Source organism: Hemiscyllium ocellatum, chromosome 15 (assembly GCF_020745735.1).
Source record: "Hemiscyllium ocellatum isolate sHemOce1 chromosome 15, sHemOce1.pat.X.cur, whole genome shotgun sequence".
Lineage (NCBI taxonomy): Eukaryota > Metazoa > Chordata > Chondrichthyes > Orectolobiformes > Hemiscylliidae > Hemiscyllium > Hemiscyllium ocellatum.
This window is the reverse complement of record NC_083415.1, coordinates 3,273,026-3,287,880: the sequence shown is the minus strand read 5'-3', so window position 1 is coordinate 3,287,880 and position 14,855 is coordinate 3,273,026. Positions and strand designations below refer to the sequence as shown.

The 14,855-nt window shown below is 44.5% G+C and overlaps 1 protein-coding gene across 3 annotated transcripts in view; it reads right to left on the bottom strand.

The window, feature by feature from the left end:
* ctsa (cathepsin A) overlaps positions 1-14,855 on the bottom strand; it is a 49,967-nt gene that overhangs the window by 33,291 nt on the left and 1,821 nt on the right. For all 3 annotated transcript variants that reach the window (XM_060836239.1, XM_060836241.1, XM_060836238.1), the window contains exons 3-6: positions 10,226-10,337; positions 5,715-5,765; positions 3,478-3,564; positions 460-615 (exon numbers count right to left, since the gene is read on the bottom strand). In XM_060836239.1, coding sequence (XP_060692222.1) covers positions 460-615; positions 3,478-3,564; positions 5,715-5,765; positions 10,226-10,337 — 406 coding nt within the window. The remainder of the gene's footprint in view (positions 1-459; positions 616-3,477; positions 3,565-5,714; positions 5,766-10,225; positions 10,338-14,855) is intronic.

The window sequence follows — 14,855 nt, the reverse complement described above, 5'->3', positions numbered from 1 at the left end:
CACATTAAAAAAGAATGCGTATTGAAGAAACACGCATTATAGCAGAACCGTCTGTATACTAACTGTTGTAATGTAGGAAATAGGCAGTCCAATAATGCACAGCAAGATCCCACAAACAGCAACAAGCAGACAGCCTATTTTTAAATAGTGACGTTATTTGGAGGTAAACATTGGCTCTTGAAAACTCAAAAAAGATTTATTTTTTTTAAAACAGTGTTGAATTCTGACATTTTACCAACAACGGATACTCCCATCAGGATGTTGACACACCCCACTTCTCCTATTCTGATTTAAAAAAAACAAACACTGCACATGGAGCCATTTACAGAGACAAAACGAGTCACTAACATGCGGCATCGACCGGGATCCCCAACCTCCCTGCAGCCCCCTCCACTGTTCCTGCCCAACTTGAAACCATCTGGCATTTTCTTTATGATTTTTCATCGTCTAGCTCCCCACCTGAAAACGGATGGTGCTGTCTGTTATAACACGCTCTGCCAGTGTTGGCACGTAGATCCCTCCATAGCTCTCCCCTGTGATGTAGAAACTATTCTTGCTGTATTCAGGGAACAGACGGAAGAACTCCTTCAGAGCCAGGTAGTTATTGAATGAAACCTGAAAGAGGAGAAACATGGTGGGGAGATAGAGAGAGAAATAAAACGTTCCATCAGTAGAGAGAGAGGATTCATTTAGGTCCACATTAAACATGATGCAAGGCAGAACTCAACCAGTCTTATTGTGATTCCTATCTTGGGACTGCAAGACACTGAGATCCCCCAACCCGCAGCAGGAGATGGGTCATGGGGCCAGGAGAAACACCTGTAGGTGGTGGCGGAGGGGGGAGACATCTCTAGGTAGTGGGAGGTGGTGGTGGGAGGGGGAGATGTTCCTCCCACAGTCAAAGATGTGCAAGTTAAATGGACTGGCCATGCCAAAGGTGTGGAGGGATGTGCAGGCTAGGTGGATCAGCCATGGGAAATACAGGGATGGGGGTAGGTCGCTGTAGGATGGTCTTCAGAGGGTCAGTGTGCACTCAGTCTGCCAAATGTCCTCCTTCCACGCTGTAATGCGGTTCTAGAGACAGCTGCAAAGACCGTCAATTCAAGTCCAGTGGGGAATTAAGATTCCTAGTTTTAAAGTCTAATCCAATAGGCTTCATCCATTTACTCTAGACGTATTGAAGTAGTCAGGTAAGAGATTTAGATAAAATCACAAAAGAACTATTGAGAGATTGTTTGAGATTGAGAGATCCCAGCTTTAAAGATTGGGGACCAGGGCAAGGCAATTCAACTGTACCAGAGTGTGACTAGACTGGACATTTGATCCATGATCTCCAAGCCTCGTTCAGAACACCAGAAGGTGTTATGAAAGAGTTTTCCAGGATTTATATTCCCCTATTGGTCCTGGAATTTGCTTCTTCATGAATAGGAGGGATGTGAGGGGGTAGAAGGGCAAGTGGGAGAGGTCTAGTCACATAACCCACCTGTCAGGAGTGTGCAGCAGACTAGTTAAACAAGATAGCTTCAAACTGCAACCACGTGAAAAAGACTTTCAGGTCAGACTGCCTCTTTCCCATTCCCACTTATTGGTAGGAGGTTGTAACCGGCAAAATGATGGCACCATGTCGAGTTGCCAACTGTGATGAAATCAATTCCTGGAGATGGTGTGTCATGGCCAGGTTCCAGTCAGTAGTTATAGTATCCCTATAGTTAGGGAAGAGATTTATAGAGGTTTATAAAATCATGAGAGGCATGGATAGGTGAATATCCTAGGCCTTTTCCTAGGGTCAAGATGTAAAAAGGACACAAGGAGTAACTTTTTCAGGTAGGGAGTGGTGCATGTATGGAACGAGCTGTCAGAGAAAGTGGTGGAGGCTGGTACAATTACGACATTTAAACAGCATCTGGATGGGTATATGAGTAGGAAGGGTTGAGAGGAATATAGGCCATATTGCTGGCCAATAGGACTGGGTCAGATTGGGAAGTCTGGTTGGCACGGATGAGTAGGACTGAAGAACAGTTTCCGTACTCTATGACTATGACCCATCAGGTCTGTACCAATCCTCTGCAGAACATCTCATTCTACCCCATAACCTCTCATTTACTGGCTAATTCACCCAGCTTGCACATCTCTGGATACTAGGGGAAAATTTAGCATGGACATGTACATCTTTGTGTTGTGGGTGGAAACTGGAGCACCTAGAGGAAACCCACACAGACACTGGGAGAATGTACAAACTCAGACAGTCACCCAAGGCTGGAATCAAACCTGAGTCCCTGCTGCTGAGACACAGCAGCACTAACCACTGAGCCGCCTAGTTTGACAATAAATTGACAATCTTCCTCCAGCAATCAGAAAGCAAATAACTCAATTCAACTAGATTTTCTCCCTTCCCTCTGCATCGTGCCAATTTTAAAAATATTTATGTCTGATAGAGAAGAAATGTTAAAAAAGAAAGCAGGCCTTTGTTTTATGATTTTTCTCTAATGTTGCACACAACAGTGCTCTGGAGATTCAGCTTTGATTCCTAGAGACCCAGGCCAATCCTGGAGGGCTGCCAACCCTAGTATAACAGACAGAAGTGGCAAAGGAATGCATTGTGGAAAAACATGAAATTGTTAATTTTGGCAGGACGAACCAAAAAAAAACCTAAATCTGACAACACCAGGCTACACTCCAACAGGTTTATTTGGAAGCACTAGCTTTTGTAGCGCTGCCCCTTCATCAGGTGGACGATGAAGATGATGAATATTTTAAGGTAGCCTAGACCATAACTTTTTCTTATTTTAAAGGCAGATGTGGCATGATGTGATGCAACTGATCAAACCACTTAGGCATAACAGCAATGTATTTAAACATTACAGTCGAAAACAAAAATCAAGCAGAATTTAGAATAACTCAACTATTAGAAAAATGACCCAATACAGCAACTATTACTAATGAACTGTTCTAATACAGTAACATCCCATAAACACATCCCTGGTCAAAAAAAGGTAAATTCAAACATTCTTAGAGGCAGGAGGGAACAACGCCCAGAGAGAGATTTCAGAAAAAAGTCAGGAATTCTTTACAGAAACTTGCATCTCCCTGGAATCTCACATCTTGCGACTGCTAAGGCTAAAAACCAAAACTAGAATAAACCTGAACTGGGAGAACTGGCCGCACTCATTCCATTGTTAAACTAGATATTTTGTTACCTCTGCCTTTACGACCTCTCCAATAAATATATATATTTTTAAAAGTGGGAACATTGTCACAGGGGTCAGATTGTTTCCTGTATGAATCACAAGAAGTGATTATGCAGACACAGCAATTAATGTGATAAGACAGAGCAAATGAAAATGTGATAAATTATAAACAAGGAGAACAAAATAAAAGAGGAGGGAGATTATGTTCCAGTCATACAGTTTACTTGTACTCTCACGGTCGCACTCCCTCTCATCCTCCCCAACCAGCACACCCTCCCAACAGTCTTACCGCAGTATCATTGGTTCTGTACTGTTGGTCATCAGAATAGGAGAATCCAACCCCTGCTGGCGACTCAAGATACAGCACATTTGCAATCTGTGATGGAAACATGGCTCGTTATACACTGTTAAAGCAGAATAATTAACCAAGTGAAAGGACAGACTAATGGTTGCACAGTCTACTTAGTCAGTTAACACAGAGGAGAACAAGATCCTGGTTAGTCATACATCACAGAAATAGACACTGTGGTCCATCTCATCCACATCAACCAGACATCCCAATCTGAACTAGTCCCATTTGCCACATTTGGCCTATTTCCCTTTATACTTTAGTTTTACTCTTCCTATTTATGTGCCCATCCAGATGGAATTGTAATTGTACAGACTCCACCACTTCCACTGGTAACTCACTCCATACATGTACCACCCTCTGCGTGAAAACGTTGACCTTCAGGACCCTCTAATATCTTTTCCCTCTCACCTTAAACCTATGCCCTCTAATACTGGACTCCCCAACTCTAGGAAAAGGCCTACGATGTTCACCATATCCATGCCCTTCATGATTTTATAAACCTCTTGGCTCAGCCCTCAGTCTCCAATGCTCCAGGGGAAAAAAAACAGCCTATTCAGCCTCTCCCTTGAGGTCAAACCCTCCAGTCCAATCAACATCCTTGTAAATTTTTTTCTGAAATCTTTAAGTTTTACAACATCCTTCCTTATAGGAGATTGACCAGAATTGTATGCAGTATTCCAAAAGTGGCCTTACCAATGTTCTTATGCAGCCACATGATATCCTAACTCCTATCCCCAATGATGTGACTAATGAAGGGAAGAGCTGAAAATGTGTTGCTGGAAAGGTGCAGTAGGTCAGGCAGCATCCAAGGCGCAGGAGAATCGACATTTCGGGCATGGGCCCTTCTTCAGGAATTGTAGAAGGAGGAAGAGAGTTTCTTCAAGGAAGGCATCCTTGCAAGAGGATTCGCAGTAGGTTAAAATCTTCTAGGAGAAAGTGAGGACTGCAGATGCTGGAGATCAGAGCTGAAAACGTGTTGCTGGAAAAGTGCAGGTCAGGTCAGGCAGCATTCATGGAACAGGAGAATCGACGTTTCGGGCATGAGCCCTTCTTCAGGAATCTAATGAAGGTAAGCATGGCAAACATCTTCTTCACCACTACCTAGCTGAGACTCCACTTTCAAGAAACTATGCACCTTACTCTCTTCTACAGATTCACTCAATCCTAGCTGTTTATAGCTGACATAAGCCTCTTCCTTTTTTTTTTGACCAGAGCCTCAATTTCTCTCGTCGTCTAGCATTCCCTACACCTACCAGGCTTGCCCTTCACCTTAACAGGGTGATAGTACCTTGGAACTCTATCTCATTCTTAAAGGCCTACTACTTTCCAACCATCCCTGTGAACAACCTCACCCAATCAACTTTTAAAAGGTGCCATCTAATACCGTCAAAATTGGTCTTCCTCCCATTTAGAAAAACCACGTTTCTAAGTGCCCCAGTCAGAAAATTTTCTTTTCCAATTTCCACTGGATAGAATTCATGTGTCAGTCAATGGGTAAACCAATAGTTACTAGAGTTCAGTGTGGGAAAGCAGGAAATTCTCTCCTTTGGATCTAAGGTAAGTCAATCTGAGCACTTTATAAACAAAGAATCAGATAGCAAGGTTATGGGAAGGCAAATTGATTTGAGTGTCCAAATATCATTGAAAATGAATAAACATGAACCAAAACTAATGAAAGATTTCTCATTCGTTGAATCCAATCCTCTTGAAATAAAAGCCAAAGAAGCAGAAATTGTGCTTAATTTGCCTTGTACAGATTGTGTCTCGAAATATAATGTTCAGATTTGGACACAGCTCCTCAGAAAAAAGGATATTTTCACGGAGAAGGGGACTATCCACAAAAACATCGAAGCTCAGTGGTGAGTACGGTAGAGTTTCTATGTTTCTTTACAAAAAGAGATAAATTTCTAGTTGCTAATAATAGCAAGGAATAGGGAGGCAACAGATCGTTGAGGTACATGGTCAGACGTGATCCGGCCAGAGGGACCTTAATGACCTTCTCCAGCTCCTCAGTGATACTGGGGCCAAAGGGATGAAGTTATATGGATATCTTGCAGAAAATTTCCTCATTCCTTTGCGTTTCAGGGGAGAAGCAGAAGAGAGAGACAAAAGCTCATTAAAAACCAATTAAAGGACAGCAAAAAAAAACACTCGCAATGGAAAAGAATACATACCAGATTCCAGGAGTAAGGATTATACTGAAGTGTCTTCCCATCTGGTTGTATCTACAAAGTAAATAATATTGAATTGGTTTATTCAGTTCTGAGGGCAATAGTGGGATGGAGCAGTGGTTTGCCAATATTAGCTGAAAGATATCTTTTCAAATGGATCCATAGTCCTGGAGACCCAGTTACATGTTAAACACCTGGCACATTTACAAAAAGATCACCAGTATCCTGTTAGAGGAACTTGCAATGTCATTGTGTCAGGGTACAGAGAACATCAATGCGGCTGATGAGGTGAAAACCTTTTCCTTTCCTCAGTTGGAAAGTTCAGCAGCTTCACAACAGGCCCCCGCCTGCTCTCTAAGAGAGTACGCTGGAGAAACTCAGCACGGTTTGAGCAGCAGCTGCAGAGAGAAAGACTTCAAAAGGTTTGTGAATCTTTGGGGACTACAAATGCTCCATTGTTGAGTATATTCCAGGTGAAGAATTTCTAATCTATCAGCCAATAAAGAAAGGGGACCCAAGACAGATCAAATGATTAGCTACAGTTGTACTGATCAGTACAGAAAGCGAGGGCCTGATTGCTCTATTCCTGCCCCTGTTTCATAGAATCATAAAGACACAGATGTACAGCACGGAAACGGACCCTTCGGTCTAACCTCTCCATGCTGACCAGATATCCCAACCCAATCTAGTCCCACCTCATAGCACCTGGCCCATATCCCTCCAAATCCTTCCTAATCATATACCCATCCAAATACTTTTTAAATGTTGCAATTGTACCAGCCTCCACCACTTCCTCTGGCAACTCATTCCATACATGTACCACCCTGTGTGTGAAAACATTGCCCTTTAGGTCTCTTTATGTCTTTCCCCTCTCACCCTAAACCTATACCCTCTAGTTCTGGACTTCCCCACCTCAGGGAAAAGACTTTGTCTATTTAATCTATCCATGCCCCTCATGATTTTGTAAACCTCTAAAGGTCACCCCTCAGCCTCCAACACTCCAGGGAAAACAGCCCTAGCCTGTTCAGCCTCTCCCTATAGCTCAAATCCTCCAACCCTTGGCAACATCTAAATAATTTAAGTAAGTAACAAAGAGTAGTGGACCCAGCACCAATCCTTGTGGCACTCCACTGGTCACAGTCCTCCAGTCTGCAAAACAGCCCTCCATCACCTCCCGGTCTTCTACCTTTGAGCCAGTTCTGTATCCAAATGGCTAGTTCTCCCTGTATTCCGTGAGATCTAACCTTGCTAATCAGTCTCCCATGGGGAACCTTGTCGAACGCCGTACTGAAGTCCAGAGAGATCACATCTACTGCTCTGCCCTCGTCAATCCTTAAAATACTCAATCAAGTTTGAGACATGATTTCCCATGCACAAAGCCATGTTGACTATTCCTAATCAGTCCTTGCCTTTCCAAATAGATGTACATCCTGTCCCTCAGGAAACCCTCCAACAACTTGCCCACCACCGACATCAGGCTCACTGGTCTACAGTTCCCTGGCTTGTCTTTACCACCCTTCTTAAACAGTGGCGCATTTACCAACCTCCAGCCTTCCGGCACCTCACCTGTGACTATCGATGATACAAATATCTCAGCAAGAGTCCCAGCAATCACTTCTCTAGCTTCCCACAGAGTTCTAGGGTACACCTGATCAGGTCCTGGGGATTTATCCACCTTTAACTGTTTCAAGCCACCCAGCACTTCCTCCTCTGTAATCTGGACATTTTGGAAGGTGTCATCATCTATTTCCCTATATTCTATATCTTCCATATCCTTTTCCACAGTAAATACTGATGCAAAATACTCGTTTAGTATCTCGCCCATTTTCTGTGGCTCCTCACAAAGGCTGACTTGCTGATCTTTGAGAGATAAAAACAATGACTACAGATGCTGGAAACCAGATTCTGGATTAGTGGTGCTGGAAAAGCACAGCAGTTCAAGCAGCATCTGAGGAGTAGTAAAAATCAATGTTTCAGGCAAAAGCCCTTTATCAGGATCTTTGAGGGGGCCTATTCTCTCCCTAGTTACCCTTTTGTCCTTAATGTATTTGTAAAAACCTTTTGGATTCTCCTTAACTCTATTTGCCAAAGCTATCTCATGTCCCGTTTTTGCCCTCCTGATTTATCTCAAGTATACTCTTACTGTCTTTATACTCTAAAGGATTTAAATGATTTATCCTTTCTATACCTTATACGCTTCCTTCTTTTTCTTAACCAAGACCTCAATTTCTTTAGTCATCCAGCATTCCCTATACCTACCAGCCTTTCCTTTCACCCTAACAGGAATATACTTTCTCTGGATTCTCGTTATCTCATTCCTGAAGGCTTCCCATTTTCCAGCCGTCCCTTTACCTGTGACCATCTGCCCCCAATCGGCTTTTGAAAATTCTTGCCTAATACCGTCAAAGTTAGCCTTCCTCCAATGTGGAACTTCAGTTATTTGGATCCACTTTCTCTCTATATTTGGGACTTTGCACAGCTCAGTGTTGCTTGAACTCCACCCTAAACCATTCCAGTGCACCCATCGCAGAGTCAGAGATGTACAGCACAGAAACAGACCCTAGGGTCCAACTTGTCCACGCCGACCAGATATCCCAAACTAATCCAGTTCCATTTGCCAGCACCCAGCCTTTATCCCTCCAAATCTTCCTATTCATATATCCATCCAGATGCCTTTTAAAATGCTGTAATTATACTAGCCTCCACCACTTCCTCTGGCAGCTCATTATATACATGTATCACCCACTGCATGAAAAAAATTGCCCCTTAGGTCCCTTTTAAAATGTTTCACCCTCAGCCTAAACCTAAGCTCTGTAGTTCTGGACTCCCCCATCCTGGGGAAAAGACTTGTCTATTTATCTTATCCATGTCTCTCATGATTTTATAAACCTTTATAAGGTCACCCCTCAGCCTCCAAAACTCCAGGGAAAACAGCCCCAGGCCTGTTCAGCCCCTCCCCATAGCTCCAACCCTGGCAACATCCCTGTAAATCTTTTATGAACCCTTTCAAGTTTCACAACATCCTTCCAAAAGGAGGGAGACTAGAACCGGAGGAAACCCACACAAACACTGGGAGAATGCGCACACTCTACACAGGCAGTTGCCCAAGGCAGGAATTGAACCCAGGTCACTGGCGCTGAGGTAACAGTGCTAACCACTGAGCCGCCGTGTCACCCCTAAGTGAGGCATGATTTTCCATGCACAAAGCCATATTGACTATCCCTAATCAGTCCTTGCCTTTCCAAATACATGTAAATCCTGTCCCTCAGGATTCCCTCCAAAAACCTGCACATCACCAATGTTAGGCTCACTGGTTTATAGTTCCCTGGCTTTTTGTTACCACCACGTTAGCTCAGTAGTCCGACTTCCTCTATCTCCACTGAGGCAATATTCCTTGTCGGTTCTTCATCTCGGACAACATCACAGTTACATCAGATCATTGTGTAAGATTAGGCCGGTCAGCCTACTGCGCCATTTAATACGATCATGATTGGTCATTTCTGATTCAATTCCACTTTCCTGCCCACTCGCCATAAGCCTTCAATCTGTTAATAAATCGATCTCCTCCTTACTGTTACCCAATGTCTTACTTCCCACTGCCACAGGAAAACAGTCAACATAATCGAAGACCCTCCCAGCCCTGTTACACTCACTTCCATCGGGCAGAAAGTTTGAAAACATACCAACAGATTCAAGAGCAGCTCGCTGTTATGAGATTTACGAAGAGTCCTCTCATATCAGAGTTGATCTTACTCTGCAGCTTTAACACTATATTCTGCATTCTGCTCTATTACCCTGATGTGCTAATGTAAGATATGATTTGCCTGGATAGCACGCACAACAATACTTTTCATTGTATCTTGGTACATGTGACAATAATAAATCACGTGACAATAATAAATTAAATCCAATCAAGTCCCAGCATCCACTGCACACTCCAGCAGCGAATCCCACGGATTTACAACCCTTTGAAGGACGTAATTTCTCATGTGTGTTTTAGGATAAGGGGTAGTATATTTTAAACAATGCCCTCATTCTAGATTGCCCCCAAATGAGGAAACAACCTATGCCGACTCTATCAACCCCCTTTATGATCTTCCATCCCTCAATGGGATCTCCTCTCACTCTTCTAAACTACACAGAGTGTCAGCCTATCCGTTCAATCTCTCTTCATAAAATAACCCCTCACCTCTGGAATCAGTCTATGAATCTCTGGTTGGGTTCCATGATTGTTCTGCTGCAGACCTAGTGAGGCTTCAAGAACCTAGCTGATGCTTATCCCATTAACTCCATCTCCCAAACTTCCCTGAGCTTGCAGTGTGGAGACAAATTGGAAATTTGCCAGATGTAACCAGCTCAGCACAGACGAGGGAAACCCACTGACCGACACGAGCTCATTCAGGGTTAATATCTACCTGATCAGCTCATCCCACAGGTTTTGCAGCAGAATCCCAAACTCTTCCCAAATCCATGAATCTTCCATTGGCCCAGCCCCCAAGTCTCTGCTTGCTTACCAAGAAGGGCCCATGCTCATTTAGAAGCCCATCCAAGGAGCTGCAGCCAGGTCCTCCATTCAGCCACAGGACAACAGGATCACTTTCAGGATGGCCCTGAGACTCCACAAACCTGCAGGACAAGAGCCAGTAAACATTCAGCACAAAGAGACTGGATCACGACACAATGCAAGGGGCTGACAAAAAAAAGGAAAGGCTGAGCCCGGAGTGGGAGAGAGTGGAGCTGGTCCTGAACCAAGGGAGTGAGCAAGGCAGGTTAAATGCAATTTTATCTAGTAAACTCTCCAAATTAAAGTTAGATTGAGTACTTTATATTTTTACGATGAGGATATCATTGTATTTTGTTTTCCAAATAACAAAGCTTATGACATTAACCAACCTTAAAATGAATAAGATTAGTTAGGGACAGCAGTGTAGCTTCTGTCCTGTAACAGCAGATCAGGGGAGTTTGTGGAAAAGCACCGAAATCGTGGATGACAATCTCAGCAGGAAGTATCCATGTCACAAACATCAGCTCAGAGCTGTTATGCTGGAATCCAAAGTGCAGACGTTGTGGACCATCAGGAAGAGTCTTCCCCGGATACCTGTGTCCCAATAATAGGGTTCACAGGGGTCCAGTGTGCTTCGTGTGGTGAGAGAAGTGTCAGACCAATGGGGGATAGTGAGATGTGTTGGGTGGATAAACAAACTTATGGAGTTTATACAGACTGTCAGACAGACGAGAAAGAAAGAAGCACAGTAAATTTGCAAATGACATTAAGGTCAGTGGAGTTGTGGACAGTGCAGAAGGATGTTGTAGGTTACAGACCAACATAGATAAGCTGCAGAGCTGGGCCAAGAGGTGGCAAATGGAGTTTAATGTGGAAAAGTGTGAGGTGATTCACTTTGGAGGGAGTAACAGGAATGCAGCGTATTGGGTAAATGGTAGTGTTTTGTGCAGTCCTTGCATGGGATTTTGTAGGACAAACAGGAAAAGACAGTTGGCGATCCGCATCCATGAACACTAACTAGCCACAAAACGACATGACCAGCTATCCTTAGTAGCCACACGTGCAGATGACATGCAACATGAGTTCGACTGGGACAACATTACTATTATAGAGCAAGCCAAACAGAGAACAGCCAGGGAATTCCTAGAGGCATGGCACTCATCCACAGATTCTATCAACAAATACATCGACCTGGACCCAATATACCGGCCACTGCAGCGGACAGCAACTGACAACCGGAAGCGGCAGAGACAAATCACTATAAATACCGGAGGAAACAATATAGAAGCGCTTCACAGGAGGCTCCCAGGCACTGAGGATGTCACCTAGACAGGGGACGAAACGTCTGCAACACAAATTCCCAGCTCGGCAAACAGAACCACAACGAGCACCCGAGCTACAAATCTTCTCACAAACTTTGAATATAGGACAGATGTCAGAGGTAGGTTCTTTACTCGGAGTAGTAAGGGCGTGGAACGCACTGTCTACAACAGCTGTAGGCTGGCCAATTTTAAGGGCATTTAAATAATCATTGAATAGGCATATGGATGAGAATGGAATAGTGGAGGTTGGATGGGCTTCAGATTTATTTCACACGTCAGTGCAGAGGGCCTGTACTGCACTGTAATGTTCTGTTCTATGTCCTTTCAGTTTAGGATATCTGGTCAGTACTGACAAATTGGACTGGAGGGTCTCTTTCTGTGCTGTATAACTATGACTATTTATCCAAAAAACAAGGTACAGCTGTCTGGCCTGCAGTTCTCCAGTCTTCTATCTCCTTTTGTTTTGAGTAGCTGTATTACATTATTAACTTCCATTACAAAAAATATATGCAATTTTTTGAATAACTTTTGTCATTTGCATAAATAATTTGAATGCAAGCATAAGAGGTACAGTTAGTAAGTTTGCAATGACACCAAAATTGATGGTGTAGTGGACAGCAAAGAGGGTTTCCTCAGATTACAACAGGATCTGGACCAGATGGGCCAATGGGCTGAGAAGTGGCAGATGGAGTTCAATTCAGATAAATGCGAGCTGCTGCATTTTGGGAAAGCAAATCTTAACAGGATTTATACACTAAATGGTAAGGTTCTAGGGAGTGTTGATGAACAAAGAGACCTTGTTCATAGGTCCTTGAAAGTGGAGTCACAGGTAGATAGGATAGTGAAGACAACGTTTGATATGCTTTCCTTTATTGGTCAGAGTATGGAGTACAGGAGTAGGGAGGTCATGTTGCAGCTGTACAGGACATTGGTTAGGCCACTGTTGGAATATTGCGTGCAATTCTGGTCTCCTTCCTATCGGAAAGATGTTGCAAAACTTGAAAGGGTTCAGAAAAGATTTACGAGGATGTTGCCAGGATTGAAGGATTTGAGCGACAGGGAGGCGCTGAACAGGCTGGGGCTGTTTTCCCTGGAGCATCAGAGGCTGAGAGGTGACCTAATAGAGGTTTACAAAATTATGAGGGGCATGGATAGGATAAATAGACAAAGTCTTTTCACTAGGGTCGGGGAGTCCAGAGCTAGAGGGCATAGGTTTAGGATGAGAGGGGAAAGATATAAAAGAGACCTAAGGGGCAACTTTTTCACGCAGAGAGTGGTACGTGTATGGAATGAGCTGCCAGAGGATGTGGTGGATGCTGGTACAAGTGCAACATTTAAGAGGCATTTGGATGGGTATATGAATAGGAAGGGTTTGGAGGGATACAGGCCGGGTGCTGGCAGGTGGGACTAGATTGGGTTGGGATATCTGGTCGGCATGGACGGGTTGGACCGAAGGGTCTGTTTCCTTGCTGTACATCTCTGACTCTAACAGCCAGCATCCCATATCTCTGTAGCTGTCTCTCAGACCTAAGAATGTGGATTATCGGGTCCTGGGAATTTGCCAGATTTTAGACCCTCTTTCCCTGCTGGTATTAATTACCACAATTCCCTCACTCACCTGGTTTACCCTTCATATCTGGTATGTAAATTCAAACAGAACAGTACAGCACAGTATAGGCCCTTCAGCCCACGATGTCGTGCAAAGCGTTTATCTTAATCTAAGATCATCCTAACCTACACACCCGATTTACTGCCATCCACGTGCTTGTCCCGCAGTCGCTTAAATGTCCCTAATGGCTCGGACTCTACTAGTACTACTGGCAGTACATTCCATGCACCCACCACTCTCCACAAAGAACCTACCTCTGACATCTCCCCACACCTTCCTCCAATCACCTTAAAATTATGATCCCCTTGTGACAGCCATTTCTGACTTGCAGAAAAGTCTCTAGCTATCTACTCTCTCTATGCCTTTCATTACCTTGTAGACCTCCACCGAATCACCTCCCTTCCTCCTTCTCTCCAGTGTGCAAAGCCCTTCCTTAATCAACCTCTCTTCACAAGACAAGCCCTCTAATCCAGGCAGCATCTTGGTAAATCTTCGCTGCACCCTCTCTAATCCTTCCTATGAGGCAGCTAAAACAGGACACAATATTCCAAATGTGGTTTTACCGAGCTGCTCTTAAACACAATCCACGTTAATGAAAGCCAAAAACACCACATGCCTTCTCAACAAACTTATCAACTTGGATGGCAACTTTTAGGGATGTGTGTGGGGACTTCAAGATCCCACTGTTTCTCCACACTGCCAAGAATCCTGTCTTTAACCCTGTATTCAGTATTCAAATACGACCTTCCAAATGAATCACTTCACATTTATCCAGGTTGAACTCGTGTCTGCTGTTTCTCAGCCCAGCTCTGCACCCTGTCCTTGTCTTGTTATAGTAAAAAGTGAGGTCTGCAGATGCTGGAGATCAGAGCTGGGCGGCACGGTGGCACAGTGGTTAGCACTGCTGCCTCACAGCGCCTGAGACCCGGGTTCATTTCCCGACTCAGGCGACTGACTGTGTGGAGTTTGCACGTTCTCCCCGTGTCTGCGTGGGTTTCCTCCGGGTGCTCCGGTTTCCTCCCACAGTCCAAAGATGTGTGGGTCAGGTGAATTGGCCATGCTAAATTGCCCGTAGTGTTAGGTAAGGGGCAAGTGTGGGGCTATGGGTGGGTTGCGCTTCGGCGGGTCAGTGTGGACTTGTTGGGCCAAAGGGCCTGTTTCCACACTGTAAGTAATCTAATCTAAAATGTGTTGCTGGCTAAAGCACAGCAGGTCAGGCAGCATCCTAGGAACAGGAAATTCGACGTTTCGGGCCAGAGCCCTTCATCAGGAATGAGGAAAGTGTGTCCAGCAGGCTAAGATAAAAGGTAGGGAGGAGCGATGGAGATGTGATAGGTGGAAGGAGGTCAAGGTGAGGGTGATAGGCCGGAGTGGGGTGGGGGCGGAGAGGTCAGGAAGAAAATTGCAGGTTAGGAGGGCGGTATGTTCTCATGTCAGAACATACCAACACGACGGTTGGAGGAAGAGCGCCTCATCTTCTGCCTGGGAACCCTCCAACCACAAGGGATGAACTCCGATTTCTCCAGTTTCCTCATTTCCCCTACCCCCACCTTGTCTCAGTCGATTCCCTCGAACTCAGCACTGCCCTCCTAACCTGCCATTTTCTTCCTGACCTCTCCGCCCCCACCCCACTCCAGCCTATCACCCTCACCTTAACCTCCTTCCACCTATCACATCTCCATCGCCCCTCCCCCAAGTCCCTCCTCCCT